Below are 24844 nucleotides of genomic sequence, written 5' to 3'. Positions count from 1 at the left end.
CTGGGGTTGAACTCCACGCAAATCGCGCAACCCGAAGAGAGGTGTTCAACCCCAAGGCACCTAATGCACCGAGTGTGGCCATCAGCCGGTGAAAGCTTGTGACCACACTCGATGCATTTAGAAAAAATGGCTTTAGGGGCCTCTGACATAACTAAAGTAAAGCACACTCACTAGGCCCCTACACTCAAGACACACACACACGCTACGACCAGCGGGGAGGGAGGAAAAATTTAAATTAAAATTTAAGCTAAGTAAGCTAAAAACAAGAAGTTTTAGCGTTAAGGGTAACCCTAACACGCACACACAACCACTCAATCAGAATAAGAAGAAAAAACTTTTTTTCTCACAAAATCGCCAAGAGCTCTGGAATCTAGCTGTTGCTTGAAGAGCGGCAAACTAGATCTGAGGTCAGGGTAGGCAGGGGATTATGAGTAAGGGGAGGAGCTAGGAGCTTGGATCTATGCTGTGATAGAAGTTGCCGGCTCGGATCCGAGATCGGATCCGTATCCCAAAGGTTGCTGACAAATGAAGTCCCTACTTCAGATGGGATGTTTGCCGATAAATGGCAAAGTCTAAAGGATATAGCAACTATGGTAAATGGTAAAATACCAATGGTAAGGGTAAAGGGGGGGGTAATAATTAGAAATATATAACAGGTAAACAAAGAACCACTTATCGTTTGAAGATAGAACAAGATTCATTCAAAAGCTGTTGTGACCACATCTGCTTCCAAAGGTTGCAAACAAGATCTGGAGAAGGAGGGCGACTATAGCATTATGGGTAAGGGAGGAACTCGAGAGTTTGGGTTTCCATGACCTGTAGAACAGCAGATGAGTTGGATCTGAGGATTGGATCAGAACCCATATGTTGAGGATTGAATGAAAACTGACAACATCAAATTGTATGTTAACATAAAACCTGTTATTCTAGTAACTTTCTAAGTTTATAAGAACAATATTTAAAATATGTATCTGTTTTTGGGCCATTGTTCCCACATTATTTTAGACTTTGTCTAAATTTCCTGCTCTAAGAGGTTGTGATGTATGCAGATGACACTGTATTATGCATCACTGTACACCTGGCTTCACGACAGCTAGAACTGGAACTTTCTGACCTACAGAGGGTCAATAATCTTCTGCATCAATGTCAAAGATGAATATATGTATTCTTATCTAAATAGGTACAAAAAGCAGTGATCCCACAATGGTTAGATGAAGCCTGAATTGATTACCAGAATTTGATGGAATGAGTGGCTTCTGGGCTGTTTTCTGTTAGATAGCATTATCTTCAACTGGGTGGCCCTATGGCTGTGCACTGAGATAAAGCTTCCCAAACCACTCATATTCAATCAGCAGCATGGGAGACGGAGGCACTTCAGGGGGAGGATGGGAGTGAGTGCCTGATGTCAGCTCCCTCACCTGCTGGTGGGACACGGAGGCAGCCTAAAGACTTGCTGCAGTATGCAGCATACAGGCCTGGCCAGCTTCATGCCACATGAGTGATGAGCTGCTCAGCTGGGAGGTTGTGCATAAGTGAAAGCAGCCCTGCACCTCCCAAGGGCAGGAACTCTGGGGCTGCCAAGGCTGCCACAAGAGAACAGGAGTGACGGCACACTTCCCAGCATGCAGCATGATGCTGTACACAACATACTTCCCAGCATGCAGCATGATGCTGTACATGGCATACTTCCCAGCATGCAGCATGATACTGTACATGGCACACTTCCCAGCATGCAGCATGATGCTGTACATGGTATACTTCCCAGCATGCAACATGATGCTGTACATGGCATACTTCCCAGCATGCAGCATGATGCTGCATACTTCCCAGCATGCAGCATGATGCTGCATACTTCCCAGCATGCAGCATGATGCTGCATACTTCCCAGCATGCAGCATGATGCTGTACCAGTGCCCTTGACTTCATAACTGGCTCTGGACTAGGGTGAGGTTGAGCCTGGGGAGGTGTAGATGGGTCTAGTAGACCCACTGAATGAGAAGAGGAGTTGGGGACAGCTGCTGGTTAGCTGCAGGGGATGGGATACACAATCATCCACTAAGGAAAGACTGAACTTAGTAAGTTAGGTGGAACAAATCAGTTTGCATATGTAGCAGACACTCTAAACTGCTTGTGATCCCTAACCTGTTGGAAGGACATCGATAATGTTTTGGAACGAGGTGAAAGGTTGTTCTTTATCTCACTCTCTATCTTTACCAAACAAGGTTGGTCAATTTCAGAGAAGCCTTCAAGTTTAAAGTCTCTTCCACTTACTGTGATCCTCACTTCTTGTATTTTTCCTTTTGACTTCTTTATTTTTTTAACTAGATCAAATCCATTTAACTTTTATGAGGTTATAGTTAAGGACTGACATGATTATTCTGAAAGATTATATGAGCAAGTTAATGTGCAGAACTCATTAATGCAGGCCATCTCATTGGTAAGACCAAACTCTGTACGTTATTCATTGTTGTGACATTGGTTGAATGTCATTATAAACATAACATTTGTGGATGAAAAGATTACATGGAAAGGCCAAGTAAAATGACAGCTGGAAGATTTTGTGACATGAGCTCAGGATGATGGTGCTAAAGGAGTCTATTAGTTATGTGACAGCATACAGCTGGCTGAAGCAGCACATTAGTCAGTGCATAAGGAAGACTCCTTTCCCAAACTTACAAAAAACCTAAGAGTTGATTGTATAAGTAAAGGGGTGTCAGAATGATACCTCCTCCATGGGTGCTGGGTGCTTCCCCCACATAAAGTACATGTCTGAATTTCAGGTTTGATCAGAGACAGGGAGGTGTACAAACCCAATTTACTGAGTGCCAGTATCTAAAAGTAATTTAATTGAATGTTGGACTCTGGAGTTAGTGTAAGTCCTGTATATAAATGGAGGTGTTCCCTCACATGAAGGTGCATGGGGCTTGCCCACTTGCAAAAATAATCTAGTTTGAGGCTCAGCTATTCACTGAAATTTCCTTTGGTATGTTGACATTAATCTGTATATCACCTGGTTTCAGCTGAACATGGAAATTAGGCAAAAAAACGACAAATGGATATCTCTGACCTGTTATGCTGAAATACGGCTTAAGTTATTGCATTATTGATGTGCTATCCCTCAAAATATGGTTTGGTATCTACACGGATAAGTGACTGCCTGTGCATCATAATGTGCAAGTACTGTTGTATGTTATTTGTCCAAACGGCAGAGAACTGATTTTCCTCAGTTTCCTTTTGAAGGAGATTAAATAGATTTTATAGGAGGAAAGATTCTGAACTATAGGTAGACAAGGGAGTGATATAACTGACACAAGGCAGATAAAGTAAATGTAACTAGAGTAACTGCCTACACTAAATCACGTATGATGACTGCACTGGGCCTGATATCCTCAAACGGATCTAGGACTAGTTACTGAATTCACACTTTACCGAAACACAAATGCTCGCGCACAGTTTAGCGAAAGTGCTTTTTCACAGAAAATGCACTTTCACGAAACAGTAATGTTGTTGTTGCTGTTGTTGTGTCTTTCGCCTTTTCCCGGTTAGGGGTTGCCACAGTGGAACTCCGGTCCGCTAATGATTGGCAGTAGATTTTTACGTGCCGAGTTGCCGGCCCTGATGCACAACCTTCAACTAAAGTACGCCCATTCACGCATGTCTCCACACAGAAGACGCTCTAGCTGAGAATCGAACAGGACGTCTTACTGTGAGGCGACAACACTACCGCAGCACCACCACCGAGAAACAGTAATAAAGAAATAAAAAACATAACAAACTAAAAAAAAAAAATAGTAATCACATTTATGCAGGGGGGCAAGCCCTCTGCATCCCCCCTACTTTTATATTCTCACTCTGAGATCGCACTACAGTGGGGAAAAGAGAATATTCCCTTATTCCCACTGTGCCACAATCTCACCATCAGCCCTCTTGCAATGTTTTTTACCTTTTTTACTTCTGTTTCACAAAAGTGCATTTTCAGTGAAAAAGTACTTTCGCAAAACTGTGCACGAGCGTTTCTGTTTTGGTAAACTGTGAATTCGGTAAACAGTGCTGGACCCCCTCAAACATATCTCATATATGACAAGAAATGATGCATCAGTAGGGACCAGACCTAACATTAGACCACAAACTATTATCCACACTTGTTACTATCATAACCAAGATCATACAAGCATATTCTAGTTATGAAATGAGCGGTAATGACCACTGACTTGCCTTACACTTATGAGCTAACAGATCTCAATCTGTTTATGAGCCAAAGGTAACTTAAGCAGAGCTGAGATTATAAAATGTTTCCCATGTAAGCTCAAACATTCCTATGAACAGTATTATTATGCAAGTGGATTCCTAGTACGTAAAGGAAAACCTCTAAGTCAAGTTTTGTGACATCTTGGAAATAAAAATTAAATTTGAAATAGTTATCACTCACCACTCCCTCCACATGGCTACAAAATTAAGTATTTGGTATTTCTCACCTGGGTATCTAGCAGACTCAACTGCCATCTGTAAATTATTCTTGCTGGCTGTGAGCCCTGACATGATATCCTCAACCATCCACAGTTGTCGCTGAGCTTCGGATTGCTCCTGTTTTGACAGCAGTGATTATCACCCACACAGAAGAAAATAATTTATGGTTATTATAAGGCAATGAAATGTTTGTTTTTCTTAAGTATCATTTTTGCTTCCATTTATTACAGTCTACAAAAAGCAATACCTGTAGTAATAAAAAGAGTTTCAGTGCCAGCCTAGTTACACTGTGTTATTTATGTAGAGATAGTTTGTGTGTGTGTGTGTGTGTGTGTGTGTGTGTGTGTGTGTGTGTGTGTGTGTGTGTGTGTGTGTGTGTGTGTGTGTGTGTGTGTGTGTGTGTATACGTGTGTGCGTATGTGTGTGTGCATGTGCGTGTGTGCATGTGTGTGCGTGTGTGTGTGTGTGTGTGTGTGTGTGTGTGTGTGTGCGTGTGTGTGTATGTGTGTCTGCCAAATTGCAGCTAACAGAAACTGGTACAAGCTAAAGGAGCACACAACCGGCAGTTGGTCTTATAACAAAGATAAAACAGAGAAGCCTACCATAGGAGTTCTTTGCAATATTTATTTAATTAACCCATATACAACTTTACAGTTCAACTAAAAGGCAATTATACTGCAAAACAGGAAGCACAGACTTTTCTGATTTTACAATCTCCTGGCTAGAATATAGATCTTAAACAACAGCTTACTTATTTTCTCCAGTGTGATGTTTACACATAAATTAAATATAACCAGTCCCTGTACTAAACCTTATTGCATACTACTAGCCAACAGATTCTCACATACCCCCAACCCTCAAATATTACCATTTACTGTCTATCATCTAACCAGCTCCCTATCCACCTCACCAGTCCAGGTATCACATCTATAGACTATAGCAGCAGAGTCCCCTTGTCAGCCTAGAGAGTAGGCTAGTCATAGAATTGGATGAGGCTAGACTAGTAAGTCCTTTGTTTCCTGAATTTGTCCATCCATCCATCTACAACCAATGGTATACAAAGCTACTCATTCTATTCTAATCTGCTTGAAGCATGATCATTGTGAAAAGTAAAGTGTGTATGATTCAAACCCTGTAGTACTTCACAGTCCAGAGGGCATGGGGTGAAATAATTTAAACCTGAAACCACCCTCTGGATATGTCCAGTGAAGACAGGGTATAAACCTCTCAAGGACCAGAGAGGAGAGACCACAGCAGAATTATAATCACTCAATCAAGATACCAGGACTCACAGTATCAAAAACTGCAGACAGAACCAGTAGGACCAATACAAAGTAAAAATGTTGATCTCTGGTCAACAAGATACCATTCACTACTCAGACAACATTAATCTAAGTACTATGGTAAAAGTGAAACACAGACTGATAAAGGGCTCTGAGGCCATCAGTTATAAGACAGGACTCGCAGACAACGTTCTCAGTAACCTTTTCTAGAAAAGGAAAGCTGAAACACAGACTGATAAAGGGCTCTGAGGCCATCAGTTATAAGACAGGACTCGCAGACAACGTTCTCAGTAACCTTTTCTAGAAATGGAAATCAGAAACACAGACTGATAAAGAGCTCTGAGGCCATCAGTTATAAGACAGGACTCACAGACAACGTTCTCAGTAACCTGTTCTAGAAAAGGAAAGCTGAAACACAGACTGATAAAGGGCTCCGAGGCCATCAGTTATAAGACAGGACTCACAGACAATGTTCTCAGTAACCTTTTCTAGAAAAGGAAAGCTGAAACACAGACTGATAAAGGGCTCCGAGGCCATCAGTTATAAGACAGGACTCACAGACAACGTTCTCAGTAACCTTTTCTAGAAAAGGAAATCAGAAACACAGACTGATAAAGAGCTCTGAGGCCATCAGTTATAAGACAGGACTCACAGACAACGTTCTCAGTAACCTTTTCTAGAAAAGGAAAGCTGAAACACAGACTGATAAAGGGCTCTGAGGCCATCAGTTATAAGACAGGACTCACAGACAACGTTCTCAGTAACCTTTTCTAGAAAAGGAAAGCTGAAAGACAGACTGATAAAGGGCTCCGAGGCCATGAGTTATAAGACAGGACTCACAGACAACGTTCTCAGTAACCTTTTCTAGAAAAGGAAAGCTGAAACACAGACTGATAAAGGGCTCTGAGGCCATCAGTTATAAGACAGGACTCACAGACAACGTTCTCAGTAACCTTTTCTAGAAAAGGAAAGCTGAAACACAGACTGATAAAGGGCTCTGAGGCCATCAGTTATAAGACAGGACTCACAGACAACGTTCTCAGTAGCCTTTTCTAGAAAAGGAAAGCTGAAACACAGACTGATAAAGAGCTCTGAGGCCATCAGTTATAAGACAGGACTCACAGACAACGTTCTCAGTAACCTTTTCTAGAAAAGGAAAGCTGAAACACAGACTGATAAAGGGCTCCGAGGCCATCAGTTATAAGACAGGACTCACAGATAACTTTCTCAGTAACCTTTTCTAGAAAAGGAAAGCTGAAACACAGACTGATAAAGGGCTCTGAGGCCATCAGTTATAAGGCAGGACTCACAGACAACGTTCTCAGTAACCTTTTCTAGAAAAGGAAAGCTGAAAGACAGACTACTAAAGAGCTCTGAGGCCATCAGTTATAAGACAGGACTCACAGACAACGTTCTCAGGAACCTTTTCTAGAAAAGGAAAGCTGAAACACAGACTGATAAAGGGCTCCGAGGCCATCAGTTATAAGACAGGACTCACAGACAATGTTCTCAGGAACCTTTTCTAGAAAAGGAAAGCTAGAGATAGGATGGAATTTATCGAAGACCTTGAGGTTCAAAGTTGGTTTTGTCAGAACTGACATTTTAAACAGCTCTTTCAAGACAGTTGGACAAACCAGATACGTCAATAAGGACTCCAATATCAGATGGATTATTGGGCTCATTTAATCTAGACTGGCCTGAACTAACTTGGACATGGGTCGTAATGGAGAATTGCTGGTATAGACACAGAGGAAGAACATCTTCTACCAGAGACTGTGGTAGTACTGATGGTGTCCAAAATAGGAAAATGGACCCAGTAGTGGCTATTTTGTCAGTGAAAAACTGAATACCTAACTCACATTGGAGAGATTTGCCCTCATGATGAAGCCACACTAGCTTTGGATAAATCCTGTAACACCAAATGCAATCTTAACTTATTGCTTAAGTATTTTAGTATCTTGGCCAGTCCTGCTTGCCTGGATAGTAGGGATTGGAGGCTTCTGCTCTAGACTTCCAGTGATGTAATAAAAGAGTGGGAGGATATGGAGAACGGCAGACTATTCATCAAAAGCGACCAATTTCAGTCTCAGCCCAGGAATACAAAGAACGTTTGAACTACATTTCGTGAACAATTGCCAGAGTAGAATGAAAATTCATACCTGTGTAACAGTGTTTTGTAAAAAACACAACAGGCTACATACCATTGTAATATATGTTATTTACACCAAATCAAACAAAACAGGCTACATACCATTGTAATATATGTTATTTACACCAAATCAAACAAAACAGGCTACATACCATTGTAATATATGTTATTTACACCAAATCAAACAAAACAGGCTACATACCATTGTAATATATGTTATTTATACCAAATCAAACAAAACAGGCTACATACCATTGTAATCTATGTTATTTACACCAAATCAAACAAAACAGGCTACATCCCATTGTAATATATGTTATTTACACCAAATCAAACAAAACAGGCTACATACCATTGTAATATATGTTATTTACACCAAATCAAACAAAACAGGCTACATACCATTGTAATAAGAAGTTATTTTCTTACCATAACGTTCCATGTGAATTGTTCATCTCGCCTTTGTTTTTACACACGGCTTCGGAGCCGATCCTCGGCTCCGAGTCGGCCGCATCATCAGCTCCGCATCTTTGAGAAAGCTTGAGGCACAGTAATATCCCATGATCCTCAGGTGCTAACCCTCAGATCTAGTTTGCTATACCAGAAGAATCCCTCTAGAAACTGAGTCCTAAACACTTAGAACAAACACTACACACTGTCTGGTACCCTGCCATCAAATAAAGGAGAAAAGATGCCATTCCTGATGTAAAGTAATAAGCTGAATGCTAACAATGTCTAGAGAAGACTGAACAAGAATTCAGTCGAACCCGTTCTCCCAGACCGCAGGACAGCGGATGGAGGGGGGGAATGTAAGAACAAAGGCGAGATGAACAATTCACATGGAACGTTATGGTAAGAACATAACTTCTTAATGTGAAATTGTTCAATCTCGCCATTTGTTCTTACACACGGGTAGCGTCCCTAGCTTTTTCCTGGGTGGCTCAAGGGAGAACATTCCTGAGTACAGTGGAACCAAACGTCGCCCTGTCCCTGGAGTTTTTGTCTAGTTTATAGTGGGCGATAAAAGTATGTGGTTTTGCCCAAGTTGCCGCTGCACAAATGGTATCTAAAGGCAAACGAGCGGTATGGGCTAAAGAGATAGCGATCGCCCTTGTAGAATGAGCTCTGGGTTTGAAAGGGAGTTGTTGTTTCAATTCAGCATATACAAAATTTATGCAGTCTGAGAGCCATTTGGATAAGGTAATCTTCGTTACCGCCTGTCCTTTCCTTTGGTCAGCATATGAGACAAATAGCTGGTCTGACTTTCTGTATTCTTTTGTCCTGTGTAAGTAAAATCTCAGCTGCCTGTGGACATCCAATTTGTGCAGCGTATATTCTAACTTATTAGAGTGGTTTTTGAAGAAGATAGGTAGTTCAATAGATTGATTGATGTATTGAATTGAACAAACCTTCGGAAGGAAGGACGGATTGGTGCGCAAGGTTACTCTATCTGGGTGAAAAATCATGTACGGGGGTCGGATAGATAGAGCCTGCAACTCTGAAACTCTCCTGGCGGAAGTGATGGCAACCAGAAAGAGCGTTTTCCATGAAATAAATTTTTAACGGGGTTGTGGCGGCTGGTTCGAATGGGGGCAACATGAGTTGTGACAGCATGAGATTAAGATTCCAAGGGGCTACTGGATTACGAAAGGGGGGACGGAGGTGAAAGGTACCTTTCATAAAAGCTTTGCAAAGCCTGTGGGACATAAGGGAACTATCTCCCTGACCAACATGAAAATTGGATATAGCCGCCAGTTGTACCCTTATTGTGGAAGTTGATGCACCTTCTTGAAAAAGTGTGGTAAAAAAATCTAGTATATTGTGTACTGGTGCCCCGAATGGATCTATACCTTGTTTGGAGGCCCAGTACGCAAAACGGTTCCATTTGCTGTTGTACAATTTCCTTGTAGATGGTTTGTGAGAAGATACAATAATGTGTTGTACTGCAGGGGATAGTAACTCTGACCTGGCTAAGATGGGAAGTGGAGCAGCCAAGCTGTCAGTTTGAGGGACTTGAGGAAGGTGTGAGGAACTCCCGACGAATGTGTCAACAGGTCTGGCTCCGGGTCAGGAATCCATGGTTCCTCCACTTGATGAGATTGAAGGAAGGGAAACCAGATTTGTCGAGGCCAGAATGGGGCTATCAGTATTATGGTCCTCTCCAGACATTTGGTTTTCTGCAAGAACCTGGGAATTAGTGGAACAGGAGGAAAGGCGTAAAGGAGACCCGGGGGCCAATCGTGTACTATTGTGCCCCTGGGGACACCCCCGGAGGGGGTAACAGGGCAAAGTAGCTTCTGTATTTGGCATTCAATGGGGATGCAAACAGGTCTCAGCAAGGCTGGCCCCATCTGCGGAAAATCTCTTCTGCCACTTGAGATTTGAGGGACCACTCGTGAGGGAACAGGATGGCTCTGCTCAGCCTGTCCGCGATTACGTTGGATGTCCCCAGGATGTGCGTTGCTATCAGAAAGCGTACGGTGGACTTTGCCCATTGCCAAATTCTGAGGGCCTCTCTGCATAACAGGTAAGACCTGGTTCCCCCTTGCTTGTTTATGTACCAGACTACTGACATGTTGTCTGTCTGAACTGTCACTGTTCCCTGAGGTAAGGACTTGTGAAAGTGTTGCAATGCTAGAAACACCGCCCTCAGCTCTAGGACATTGATGTGCAGGTTGTACTCCAAGTTGGACCATTGACCTTGGACTGTTTGTCCCTGAAAAAATCCCCCCCACCCTATCAGGGAAGCGTCCGTGGTTAGAGTTGCTACCGGACCGGGTAACACAAACGGTCGTCCTAGTGTTATATCTTGACTGTGTATCCACAACAAGAGATCCTTTTTGCAAGAGTTCGTGATCAATATCTCGTGAGATAGTGGAAGCTGTCGGTAAGACCACTGAGCGAATAGCATCCACTGAAGAATTCTCATATGCATCCTGCCTAAGGGGACTACGATAAGGGAGGCTGCCATCAAGCCTAGTACTCTTAATATTTGATGCGCAGGGACTCTCTTGCTTTGGAGAAGGACCGAAATTTGATGTCTGAGGTCTGACACTCTTGGTGGGGGGAGAGTAACTCGAGCCAGGGAAGTGTCTAGCTGTGTTCCTATAAATAAGATACGCTGTGACGGTGATAAGACAGACTATCCAAAATTTACCATTATGCCTAGAGAGGAGCAGAGGCTGATGGTGCAATCCCTGGCTTGCAGAAGACGATACTCGGTGGTGGCAGATAGGAGCCAGTCATCTAGATAAGGAAACACCCAGAATCCCCTTCGTCTCAGGTGAGACGCTACTACTGCCATGCATTTGGTGAACACCCTGGGGGCTGAGGTGAGACCAAAGGGCAGAGCGCAAAACTGGAAATGACTGGCTCCCAGCCAGAAGCGCAGATGATCTCTGGAAGCCCTGGCCATCTTGATATGGTAGTACGCGTCTTTGAGATCTATAGAGCACATCCAGTCACCTTCCTGTAGAAAAGGAAGGATTGACTGTAGCGTGACCATCCGGAACTTTTCCTTTTTCACGAAGGCATTTAGTTTGCTGAGGTCCAAAATTGGCCTCCAGTCCCCTGTTTTCTTTGGAACTAAAAAGAACCTTGAGTAAGTTCCGGATCCCATTTGGTCCGCCGGGACTGGTTGGATGACTCTGTTTTCGAGAAACCTTCTTATCTCTATGGTTGCCTGGTCTCGCAGACTGGGTGGAACGTCTGGGAGCTTTTTGGGGTTGGGTGGCATTCTGATGAATGGAATGTTGTAGCCTCTGGTAACTATGCTTTTTACCCAGGAATCTGATGTAAGATTTAGCTAGGCCTCTGGGTATAGCGCCAAGCGACCCCCGACTGCCTCCAGGGTAGGACAGTCGGGCCTGCACTCAGGAGTGCTGGAAGGGCTTCCCAGAGAAAGTATCTCTGTCGCCCTGATTCTGCAGACGCCCTCTGCCGGCTGGGCGTCGTCTTCCATTTTTTCCCCTCCTCTGCCTCTGGAGGGGGCCTCACTTTGGGTGGGCTGAAAGGATCCCTGAGTCTTTCAGAACCACATTTTTCTGCCTCGTTGCCCTTTGGGGTAGGGTCTAGATGGGGCGGAAAAACTGACCCCTATGGCAGACAGGGTCTTCCCTTCTTGCTCACACCTCGTGAGAGTCTCCTTTACTTTGGGCCCAAACAAGGAGGCACCATCAAAGGGGGCGTTGGCAAAGGAAGACTTGAAGGCTTCCGCAAAGGAGCATAAACGCAACCAGGATTGCCTCCTTAGGGCGATCCCTGAAGCTGCCGCTCTACTCGACCCTTCGGCTGCGTATGAAATCAGCCTCATGAACGAGTTCACTATGGAATTTAGGGTGTTAAGTTGTGCTGTCACTTTCTCGGCGACAGCAGCATCTGTGTTTCCCTGGAGAGTATCTCCCAGTTCCTTAATGAGATCTCTCTGCAAACGCGTGAAATGTGTAAGGTAGTTGAGCGATCAGATGGAAAAAGTCGCAGAACTAAATACGCGCTTCCCATATCTGTCCATCGTCCTGGAATCCTTATTAGGGGGATGGACAGAGGAAGATAATTCAGACATCTCCTTCTTAGTGGCCGCCGCCACCACCATAGTATCCATGGCAACTCCTTTTGTAAGGTAAGATTTGTCTTGGGGGGCCGTCATGTATTTGTTTGGCTTGCGGGGGACTGGTTCCACTGTATCGGGCATTTCCCAAGCCCTCCGGGCTATTAGATCCATGAGTTCGTCAAATGGCGGGGTCACCCAGGAGGTAGAAGGTTGAGCCCCAAATGCCTTCAGCAAGACCGATTCATCCACAGAAGGGGTAAGGGTATGCCAGTCTCCCCTCTGTTTCAGGATTTCCAAAATGTCTGCAAACGAGACATCTTCAGAGGGGGGACCGTGGGGACCCTTCTGCTTCATCCAAATCGGTATCAGATGTGAGAGATTCCTGGGGGGAATCAATGTGCCTCCTCTTGCACAATTGTTTCCTCAGAACATCCTCAGCGGGGGCTTCTGGGGATGCATCCAAGGAACCAGGGTCACCCTGTGGGGCTGTCTGAGGCATTGGGTCTCGACGCTTGGTAGGGACTGAAGGCACAGAAGCAGAATGCGGGCCTTTTGGGGAAGGAGAAGAAGAGACTGATGATGTATGTGTCTGGTCAGACAAGACCTTCCTCATGATGTCGAAGGGACCGGTGCCCCGATCTGAGGATCCGACCCGATCTGAAGATGGTGGTCGTTTCTGCGGAATTGGAACCACGGGCTCTGACACCGAGGACGGATCCAAACTGATCTGAGCCGAGGCACCGAGTGGAAGAGTCGGAACTGACATCTCGGTTCGACTGTCCCCCCCGGAACCCAGGAAAGATCTTCGGCTCCGAGACTCTCCGGCTGGTTCCGAAGGAGTCGAGGTCAACGGGGCCGATAGCGCTACTGGAGGCTTTGGCACCGAAGGCTCTACGATCATCGGTTCTTCGATTCCTAGCTCTGATGACTCGATGGGTCTCGGAGGAGGAAGTGTCGAAGGGACAGGAATAGTCTTGAGTTTTGAAACCAGCTGGGACGAAACCTCGATTAATTTGGACAGAGCCGAGTTCTCCATTAGCTTCTGTACCACTCGGTCCACATCGGAGTCGGAAAGCGGCCTCGAAGAATGGGTCGAAGGGGCCAAAGCCATCACCAAGCGAAGGATAGAAGGCGGTGGTACCTCTGACACCAGCTCCAAGACCTGAGTCTCGATTAGAGACAAGCGCTCGACGCCTGGCACCGAGGTCATAGGAGCCGGCGTCCGAATCTGGAAAGAGGTGCTTGGAGCCAATGACTTGGGCTCTGACACTCTTGAAGACTTCGACCCCTTCGAAGACTTGGACACTTGTTCAGCCTTGTCCAGGGCCTCTTGAAATTCAGGTTTAAGCAACTCTCTGTCAACCAACTTCCTGCGTCTTTCCAGCATGACCCTCCCACTAAAGGAATGACAAATGGAACAGTCTTCCTGCAAGTGGAGAGGGCCAAGACAGTAGATGCAGGATGAGTGGTTATCAGTAATGGACATCTTCTGTCCGCACTGACATCTCTTAAAGCCTGACTTGGCTTTCTCTGACATTTTGAATATATATAGTATATGTCCAAAAACACAGCACACTTAGAAAAACACACTATATAAATATGTGTGTAAAATTTAAATGTCTATAATAATAATTATAATAATAAACCAACAGTTTAACTCTAACCTACTATATTATAGAAATATCCAAAACACAGCACACTATAATATATATATATATATATATATATATATATATATATATATATATATAAGAAGAAAAAAGAGTTAAGGCAAAAATTTACAAAGGACGATGTAAAATACTGTCAATCCTGACAGAAAAAAACCACAGGCCTTAACTAGTAAAAGTTAAACTATCTATTCTACCCAAAATACACTCTCAAATAACACTCCTACACTATATTACTTATAAAAAACCTATTTTAAACACTAAGAACTAACTATAAGTTGACTAGATGAAAAAATATAGAAAAATATACTGGCCCGAGCCTCTCATATGCGATCTGCTGCTAGCGGCAAACTAGATCTGAGGGTTAGCACCTGAGGATCATGGGATATTACTGTGCCTCGAGCTTTCTTGAAGATGCGGAGCTGATGATGCGGCCGACACGGAGCCGAGGATCGGCTCTGAACCCGTGTGTAAGAACAAACGGCGAGATTGAACAATTTCACATTATATGTTATTTACACCAAATCAAACAAAACAGGCTACATACCATTGTAATATATATTATTTACACCAAATCAAACAAAACAGACTACATACCATTGTAATATATGTTATTGTTAGAAAAATATGTATTAATGTGTGTATGCTTAATGCCAAATTAATAATCAAGTGTTTTTTAATATGCTTTTCATTCTATTTTTCATGTACTGTGTTATATACAAATTGAGTTTCATATGAGACTGAAAAAGATGCTTTTCTAAAACTGCAGCATGCTTACTGAAACTTGCAAGTTGCCCTCTGACCTAGTAACTGCTAGCACAGCAATATTCTTGTTTATGCCTTGTGGAAATGTACTTGAGAAGCAGGTGTTTATCTGCTAGGTCAGAAGCATATGAATGAACAATACTCTATATTATAAATGTAATGATTCTAGACAAACAGCCTTGTTCAGAGGATGGGAACCTCTGCAGCTGCAGTAGTTTAGAGATAAGGTAGACAAAGGATTATTAGAGAAATGAACTGCTAGCATTGTGCTTGATTTAGCCGTAGTATCTTGAATGTAACATAACAAGTATCTAACTGAAAGTAACCAAGGCCATGTTGTTTTCCTCAGGAAGTTTCACACAAAAATTGTTTAAATCAGCAGAAATTCATGGGAAAAATGGTCAGCAGATGATGATGAAAAGGTGGTAATCTGTTACGTCAGCATGGTAGGAAAGGATTAATTTGATAACCTATAAAAATAAATGCATTTCCTTTTTCTGGTTAGACAAACTCTGTATTAGCACGTTTTTGTCTCCTTGCTGCAAGATTAAAGTGCCTTAACCTGAACCTACCGTGTTTTGATCATTTATAAAGTATATTTTCCTTTGACAGATTGGTCCTTCGGACCAGAAACGTATCTCTCGCTCTAGGCCTAGATCAGAATTGGGCCCGGTGGCATGCATCCATACGGAGAAGAGGCCAAATCGGCTCTTCTGCTTTGAAAGACCTCCGACTGAATTGTCATTCGAAAGAGGCCAGACACTGTTTCTGATCTGGGATTGGAGGACGAGTCAACGATCCGGTGGATCAACTCACGGAGGGTCAGGTAAGGAGGAATTACCTTATTTCTGTTTTAAGATCAGGGACTAGGAACAGAACTGTTTTTTGTCAGGTAAATTTGCGTATGCAGATTAGGGACAGAAAAAGGGGTTACTGTTCTTTGTCATAGATCAGGGAAACAGAATAGGTAGACAGTTATTCTAGATAAACTGTGAAAATAGATTTGTGGTACCACATGATAGAAAGGGTTACGTAACAATTTACAGCTCAGCTAAGACACCAATGGGAAATCAGTGCACAAAAAGTTCCCGGGACACGCCCCTAACTGAAGACGCGAAGTATATACAATTACAGCATGCCGATAATGTTAAATATTACACCAAATGGGTCGATAAGTATAAATTCGAGGGTAATTTAGATAAACTTGCACTTATGAAACTTGTAAAACAGTTCAAAATAGACGTGAAAGGTCAATTAAAAAAGCAGAGACAATTAGGAGTCCCTCAGGCACATAGGTGGCTTGAGGAAGCAAACCGTAGGGAACAGAGAATTAAAAATTCAAAGACAATGTTCTTAGACAAAGAAGACAATAACTTAGTAATAGCAACGGCCCCTTTTTCGCCCCCTCCACTTCCGTTACCAGAATATGAAGCGAATGGACAAGCTGATCCACCTCCGCTATACCCAGCTGTCCCTGCAAAAGCACAGCCGTTTGTCAGGGATCCTATCGAGACCAGGTCTCGAACACGCGACTTGAGGAGGGAGATTGAATTAAATGAATTAAATAGAGCATCACAGGCTATGAGTGAAGAAGAGATGTGTATGCTCATAGAAGTACCGAATCCTCAGGCAGGACAGGCAGGACAAGATCCGACTCTTTTGGTTTATAGACCGTGGACACCGGAAGATATCCGGAAAGCCACAAAAGGTATTCCCCACCCAAAAGTGAATTTTAGAAAATTTTTAGAAGACTTACAGGGTATGAGATTAAGTTACCATTTAAATGGAGAGGAAGTAGAAAAAGTAGTTAGACAAATTGTGGGTCCAGATTGGCACATGATTAGTGGCGACTGGAATCCTCGTGACACACATCTTAGACCATTCCCACATACTAATGCAGAACTGGATGGCAGAGTGAAAGGTCTGACAGACCGAATCTCTGAAAAGTGGAAGCCTAGGGCTGATTGGACTTGCATTAATCAATGCATTCAACAGGAAGGTGAAACAGTTGATAGATATTATGCTAGACTGTTAGAGTGTTTTAATAATCACTGCAGAATGGAGATACCAGAAAACAAGACACATGATTAGTACACAAAAAACTAGGCTCCCTATACAGGCATAAGTCCTTTCTCTCACAAAAAGCAAGAGTCACTCTTGCACAAAGCCACCTCCTCTCAACTCTATTATACGCAGCACCAATCTTTACCCAAATCAGACAATGTGACCTAGACAAACTAGAATCATGCTACAATAAAATAGCCAAGTTTGCTACTAACTCAACCTATAGAACCCATCACTGTGCTGCACTAAAAGAACTAAAATGGCTTGGGCTACCACAGCTACTTAACTATCACCAGCTGGGCACAGCCTACAATATTCTCAAATATCCTGAAAAAAACCCTCATTATCCAACCTACTTACTATCTATACTACAAACCGATACCTAAGATCCAGTGAAAAATCTCTCCTCTCCATCACCAAGGCTAACAATAATGCAGGGAAAGCACTCTACTCCCACACCGTTGCCAGAAATTAGATCTCTCTTCCCCTATCTGTGTCCACTGCCCCCTCCACATCCATATTCAAAAACTCCCTCAAATTGCACCTTCTTAGTACATGGTTATGCCCTTGTATCACATAACCCTACCCATACTACTATTAACTCCCCAAATTCCTCTCTGATCACATGCTGGAGCTCTGATCCCCTGTAGGCTTGGTCATCTGAAAGGGTACTTTTAACTGTAGAATCTTACTTGATATATTTTCTTTTCTTACCAAAGTATGACTGACATTGTCTTTTTACCCATGTTCTATATCTTTTACCTGGAGTGTTTTTATTAATTCTTGTTATATTACTATGCTCAGCATACATGATGTAACCTGTTTTGTGTATTATGCTGGATGTACTGTATTTGTATAACTTGATGTTGGAGCTTTTCTTCCCGGGCCTCCACTGAAAATGGTCCTGGTCCAGTTGGAATTTCCCGGTTAACAAATGTAAAATAAATAAATAAATAAATGATTCCTCATATGAACAACAGTTAAAGAACGCATTCTTGAAGGGTAGTATAACTCCCATTAGTAGCTTTATTACGAAGCATATGGTAGATCATTGAACAAGTAGATTACAGCCATTACTTGAATATGCTAGACATGCAGAAAGACATTTTAATAGTAAAAAGAAAAAGAAAACTCAAGTATTTCCAGCAGAAGATGGGTCAAAAGTATTTGTAGTACAAACTGGGAAAAAGGGTAAGAAAAATACCCAGGGAAATAAACAATCTGACAAACGATCAGAAGATTTCGAGGAAAGAAAGAAAAAGGGTGAGTGTTTTAAGTGCGGGAAAAAGGGACATTTAGCGAGGGATTGCAGGCTAAACAAGAAGGCGACTACAGAAAATAAGGAGGATGAGGAATGACTATATGATAGGAATCATTGGAAGAGAGTGAGCAGGGAAAGGTAAGTGTAAATGTGATAGCAGGAGAAGAGGATGTGACACAAGGGGTAGAGGATGTATCTGAATACACAGACATAGAAGAAAATGAAATTTTAGACCTAGCTCTTTTGAGCTTAGAGCTTTACTTGGTAGACACAAAACCGGAAGTGATGCTTCTGGTGGAGGGGAGGGAAGTTACATTTTTGTGTGATTCAGGGACTTCACGAACCCTGATACACCCTTCCAAGCTACCGGAAGATACAGAATCACCAGATTATATACTAGTGAAAGCAGCTAATGGACAGCTGTATCGGGAGCCACTCTCCCATGACATAACAATAACAGACCCCGTTTCAGGGATGACTCAGAAAAGTAAAATTGTAGTTTCTGCAAAATGCCCAGTAAATCTTTTGGGTAGAGATTTGATGCAAATATTTGGCATAGCCGTAGTTCCAACCATGCAGGGTATGGAAGCACAGCGACAAATGGACACTTTTGTAGTGCAACCGGAGGGTGAAATGTATTATTGGTACAGCCAGGACTTGGTTACGACTGGTCCAGGGGCAGTAACCAAAGAACTGATGAACGTAGCCATCAGCAAGTTCCCCTCTCTCGAGTTTGACAAACAGCATTTGTTGCATTGTACTCTATATTACTGTAAAAGACCAGGACCTGATAGAGATTATGAACAAGAATTGTTTCAAAACCATGCAAACAGGCTAGTATTGCAAAACTTGTACTGGGATGCAGAAGGGAACAGTGTAGCAAGCTGTTCATTGCCCCAGGAATTTTTAGCACTTTACAAATCTAATTGACTGCCACATGTTAGTTTAACTAAGAACAAAACCTTAAAATGGGCAGACTTAGGTGAAAAAGTCACAAGGTGGGAAAAGCAGACAGAATTAGAGCTCTCTGAACAGGGAGTACAGAAACAAAAGTTAAATTGGATTACACAGACACACCCAGCTGTGCACTCACAGGCCAGTGAGAATAGCTGAGTATTACTCTTAGAAGAAGAGGAAAAAGCCTTGTGCGACATACCAGATATTCTCTGGTCAGCAGGGAAATCAGATGTAGGACTAATACGAACAGCAGGACCAGTTACCATAATGCCAAAGTCAGCATTTAGACCTCAGAAAAGACAGTATCCCTTGAGGAAGGATGCAGAGATAGGAATCAAACCTATCATAGCAGCCTTACTCAAGGAAGGAGTCTTAATAGAATCCCCTGATTCACCATGTAATACACCCTTATTTCCTGTTAGGAAAGCAAACGGGGAATGGCGTATGGTCCAAGACTTACAAGCTGTAAATAATGCAGTTATACCCAGGGCACCAACGGTGCCAGATCCACACACCTTACTGAATGATTTAAAGCTAGAACAGCAATATTTTTCAGTGGTAGATATTAGTAATGCATTTTTCTCGATACCGATACACCCTGACAGCCAATATTGGTTTGCATTTACATTTCAGGGAAAGCGGTACACATATACCAGATTACCACAGGGATATTGTGAAAGTCCAACAATATTTGCACAAGAAATGGCAAGCAACCTGGCGGGATTTATCCCACCGAAAGGTAGTCAGATTCTACTTTATGTAGATGACATTCTGCTGGCAGCCCCCAGCCAGCAAGAATGCAAGGAGGACACAATAGCTTTATTACAATTTTTAGCTACTCAAGGTCAAAAAGTAAACAAAGACAAGTTACAGCTTTGGAGAAAACAAGTTAAGTACTTGGGATATGTAATATCCAAAGAAGGTAGAATATTAGATGAAGACAGAAAAACAGCGATTTTACAAGCACCTAGACCAACTACCAAGAAGGAAATTATGTCCTTCCTGGGAACTACTAATTTTTGTCGGAGTTGGATACCGAACTATGCTTTGGAATCTGCTCCACTGGCCAATTTAATATTTAAAAAGCCGATGGCAGCACAAGATTTATTACAATGGACACCTGAAGCAGAAGCAGCTTTCTGTAAGCTGAAACAATTGATAGCATCATCCTTAGTTTTAGGATTACCAAACTATAACAAGCAATTTATCCAAACTGTAGATTGTAAGCAAGGTTATATGACATCAGTATTGACACAGCAACATGGGGACAAACAACGCCCCATAGCCTACTATTCATCACAGTTAGACCCGGTGGTGCGATCCTTGCCCCACTGTGTACAAGCAGTAGCTGCAGCTGCAATGGTGGTGCAGGCTTCAGCCTCAGTAGTGTTATTCCACCCTCTCACATTGAGAGTGCCTCATGCAGTTGCAATTATTTTACTGCAGGAAAAAGTAGCATATCTTTCTCCAGCTAGGCATCTTTCCTGTATGACCATACTGTTGAGCCAACCTCATATGACAATTGAACGATGCACAACTTTGAATCCGTCGACTTTGCTTCCAACTCCTGCAGATGGCAAACCACACTGCTGCCTGCAGGAGATTGAAGAAAAGACACTACCTAGACAAGACCTTACGGATGTTCCCTTGGATGATGCCGAGGTGACATGCTATGTGGACAGCTCATGCAGGAGGGGTCCTACAGGACAGAACCTAGTGGGGTATGCAGTCGTTTCTGATACTGAAACTTTAGAAGCAAAATCTTTACCACACAACTTATCTGCACAAGCAGCAGAATTGATTGCCTTAACAAGGGCATGTACCTTAGCTAAAGGTAAGAAAGTGAACATTTATACTGACAGCCAGTATGCTTTTTCTACTATACATGTTTTTGCGCAACAGTGGAAAATAGAGGAATGATAACATCTACTGGTAAACCGATTAACCATGCGCAACTTATTTTAGACTTGTTAGATTCAATTCAGTTACCTAACAAAGTAGCTATTTGCAAATGTGTAGCTCATACAAAACAACAGGATAGAATTTCAAAAGGTAATGCACGAGCTGATACAGCTGCAAAGCAGGCAGCCTCAGCCACAGAAACTTTTCTTTTGAGTGAGGAATTACAACCCTCAGAGATTTTAGATTTAGAAATGTTAAAAACAATGCAGACACTTACTACAAATATTGAGAAACAAAAGTGGATGAAACGAGGAGCAATCCTCGAAAAGGGACTGTACATCTCCAAGGAAAAGAAACCGATTTTGCCATCTAATTTGTTTAGATATGCAGTGTTGTTGAGCCATGGGCAGAGCCATGTCTCAACAGGGGGGATGGTACAGTTAGTGAATCGAGTGTTTACAACCTATGGGTTTACAAACTATACAAAAAAATTTTTGTGCAGCATGCCATGTTTGTAACAAGCATCATGCACAAGGGGCGTTGAAGCCTAAGCGAGGGAATTTTCCTACACCACCATATCCATTCCATACTATCTGTATGGATTTCATAGAAGTGAATAAATGTGAGAATAAGAAATATTGCCTTGTTATTATAGACATGTTTTCCAAATGGGTAGAAGCATTTCCAACTAAAAATCCAGATGCAGCTACTGTTGCAAAGGTACTCGTTAAAGAAATTATACCTAGATTTGGTATACCGGAAAAGATTTATAGTGATAACGGGACACATTTCGTGAACCAAACAATCCAACAACTCAGTCGTTATTTTGGGATATCATTAAAGAACCACTGTGCGTATCACCCTCAATCTGCAGGGCTAGTAGAGAGGCACAATGAGATATTGAAGAATAAGCTTAGGAAGTTGATAGAAGAGACACAGAAAAACTGGGTGCACTGTTTGCCTTTAGCACTGTTGAGTATGACAACTGTTCCAAATGTGAAGGGATTAACTCCTTTTGAAACTTTGTTTGGGAGGGCATATTATACACCTCAGTGGAAACCTCTCATGTCTACAGAGCAGGAGGCTGACAGTTCACTTGCAGGATATATGAGGCGATTTTTGAATAACAAACTTTTGCAGTTAAATTCTGTTTCAGATAAAGAGCAATCGAAATCGGAAGCACCAGTAGCCCCAGGCACCTGGGTCTGGGTGAAGATTGTGAAACGGAAGAATTGGAGCTCTCCGAAGTGGGAAGGTCCGTACCAGGTACTACTGTCGACACCCACTGCAGTCAAGATCGCAGAGTGAGCTTCTTGGATTCATTTGACGCACTGTAAACTGGTTAAAAACTTTGAACTAGACAAAAACTTTGTTACTGTTGCACAACAAGAACAAAATGGCCAGATACAGAGTGAGTAGAGACACTGAGCAACCTCAGAAAACTTGTATGATTGTTCTTATTGCAATATTGATCACACTGTTCTTTTTGCTGTGGCCGTTCTTTTTTCCTGCCACAAAGGTTGAACTGATTAGATGTAATGAACCAAACATAGACTGGCATCCGAACTTTAACACTTATCAGGCAATTACACGTGTGTACGCAGAGACTTTTAATGTTTAGAACTGCTGGGTCTGTATGGCCATACCAACAGCATACGGGGGTTTATTAATGACTGCTATCCCCCTAGGGGTCAATGAGACCTGGGAAAATCTGTTTTTTGACACAGTCGCTATTAAAGCACAAGATAAGGTAGCACTGTATTTGCCTGTGACACAAAAAGGAATTGTATGTTTTTATAAAAATGACTCCATCCAAGTTGGATGGAGTAAATGCAATGTTACAGTACAGTATAAATGTTATAGAAAACCAAATGATTTGAGTGGATCTTGTAGTACAGATTATGACTCATTTTTGAAATCTATGCATAAAACTCTTGATCAGGTACAGCACAATCCTGTACTTTTCAAACAGTTATCAGTAATAGATAGGAAAATGTTTCATGCAGGGCAGTCATTTCGTAACAAAGTAATGACTAAGGTAGAGGATTGTTATTTTGTATGTGGTAAAAAGGCATATAAATGGTTACCTGAGAACTGGTCTGGCAGTTGTTTTTTGGGATACCTGGTTCCGGCCATCCGACAGACTGCAGCTTTGCCTCAGGGGAGTATTCGAAATACTCGAGACATAACCAAAAAGACTGTTAAGAAACCTGAGAATCCAGTGGGACGAATCGAAGCAAGGTGGAAATACCATCGTAATGTGGGAACCAAACTTGTGCACATGGATTTGAGTGATGCTGTTATATCCTGGGCAGGTATATCACCCATGTATGGCGGAATTAAATCAATATGGGAGCTGCGGAAACTGTCCAAACTTCTCGAAATAATGAGTAATGCAACTTTTTCTGCCCTTGAACTGATAACTGATGAGCTGAATGCCATGAGAACTGTAGTGTTTCAAAACTGAATGGCTCTTGACTTCACCCTAGCGGTGAGAGGTGGAACTTGTGCTTTAATCAAAGAAGAGTGCTGTGCATTCATTCCTGACCATCAGCATGAGATCAACGACCATCTCGAGGTGATTCAGCAAGTGTTGGCTATGACTAAACCAGGCCCAAACCCTCTGACAGAGTTTTTTTCAGAATGCCTTCGGGGGGGGGGGGCTCCATTTTTATGAACATATTGATTGCTATTAGGGTAGGATTACTCCTAATAGGAGTTTGTATTTGTTGCGGAATCCCCTGCATCAAGAAATTAATTAAGGAATTCATAGATATATCCGTGTCTGAGACTATGTATCAAAGTACTGAATTTGAAGAGCTGCTAGAATGCGAGACACTTTCATAAAAGTTTAAACTGAATGACTTTCTTAACTGCAAATCCTGAATGGAAGAGGTTAGGAAAAGAAGCAAGCTGTTTATCCTTTTTTTGAAAATAGAATAAAAAGTATTAACAGGAGGGAGATGTTAGAAAAATATGTATTAATGTGTGTATGCTTAATGCCAAATTAATAATCAAGTGTTTTTTAATATGCTTTTCATTCTATTTTTCATGTACTGAGTTATATACACATTGAGTTTCATATGAGACTGAAAAAGATGCTTTTCTAAAACTGCAGCATGCTTACTGAAACTTGCAAGTTGCCCTCTGACCTAGTAACTGCTAGCACAGCAATATTCTTGTTTATGCCTTGTGGAAATGTACTTGAGAAGCAGGTGTTTATCTGCTAGGTCAGAAGCATATGAATGAACAATACTCTATATTATAAATGTAATGATTCTAGACAAACAACCTTGTTCAGAGGATGGGAACCTCTGCAGCTGCAGTAGTTTAGAGATAAGGTAGACAAAGGATTATTAGAGAAATGAACTGCTAGCATTGTGCTTGATTTAGCCGTAGTATCTTGAATGTAACATAACAAGTATCTAACTGAAAGTAACCAAGGCCATGTTGTTTTCCTCAGGAAGTTTCACACAAAAATTGTTTAAATCAGCAGAAATTCATGGGAAAGATGGTCAGCAGATGATGATGAAAAGGTGGTAATCTGTTACGTCAGCATGGTAGGACAGGATTAATTTGATAACCTATACAAATAAATGCATTTCCTGTTTCTGGTTAGACAAACTCTATATTAGCATGTTTTTGCCTCCTTGCTGCAAGATTAAAGTGCCTTAACCTGAACCTACCATGTTTTGATCATTTTTAAAGTATATTTTCCTTTGACAGTTATTTACACCAAATCAAACAAAACAGGCTACATACCATTGTAATATATGTTAT

At 42.2% G+C, this 24844-nt stretch overlaps 1 protein-coding gene across 6 annotated transcripts in view; it reads right to left on the bottom strand.

Moving 5' to 3' along the window:
* PLEKHA4 (pleckstrin homology domain containing A4) overlaps positions 1–24844 on the bottom strand; it is a 2050101-nt gene that overhangs the window by 375818 nt on the left and 1649439 nt on the right. For all 6 annotated transcript variants that reach the window (XM_044059475.1, XM_044059472.1, XM_044059474.1 and 3 more), the window contains one exon: positions 4476–4584. In XM_044059475.1, the coding sequence (XP_043915410.1) occupies positions 4476–4584 (109 nt within the window). The remainder of the gene's footprint in view (positions 1–4475; positions 4585–24844) is intronic.

This window comes from Protopterus annectens, chromosome 17.part0 (assembly GCF_019279795.1).
Source record: "Protopterus annectens isolate FY-2018-M chromosome 17.part0, PAN1.0, whole genome shotgun sequence".
In the NCBI taxonomy this organism is placed as follows: domain Eukaryota; kingdom Metazoa; phylum Chordata; order Ceratodontiformes; family Protopteridae; genus Protopterus; species Protopterus annectens.
This window is presented reverse-complemented; position numbering and strand designations above follow the sequence as displayed.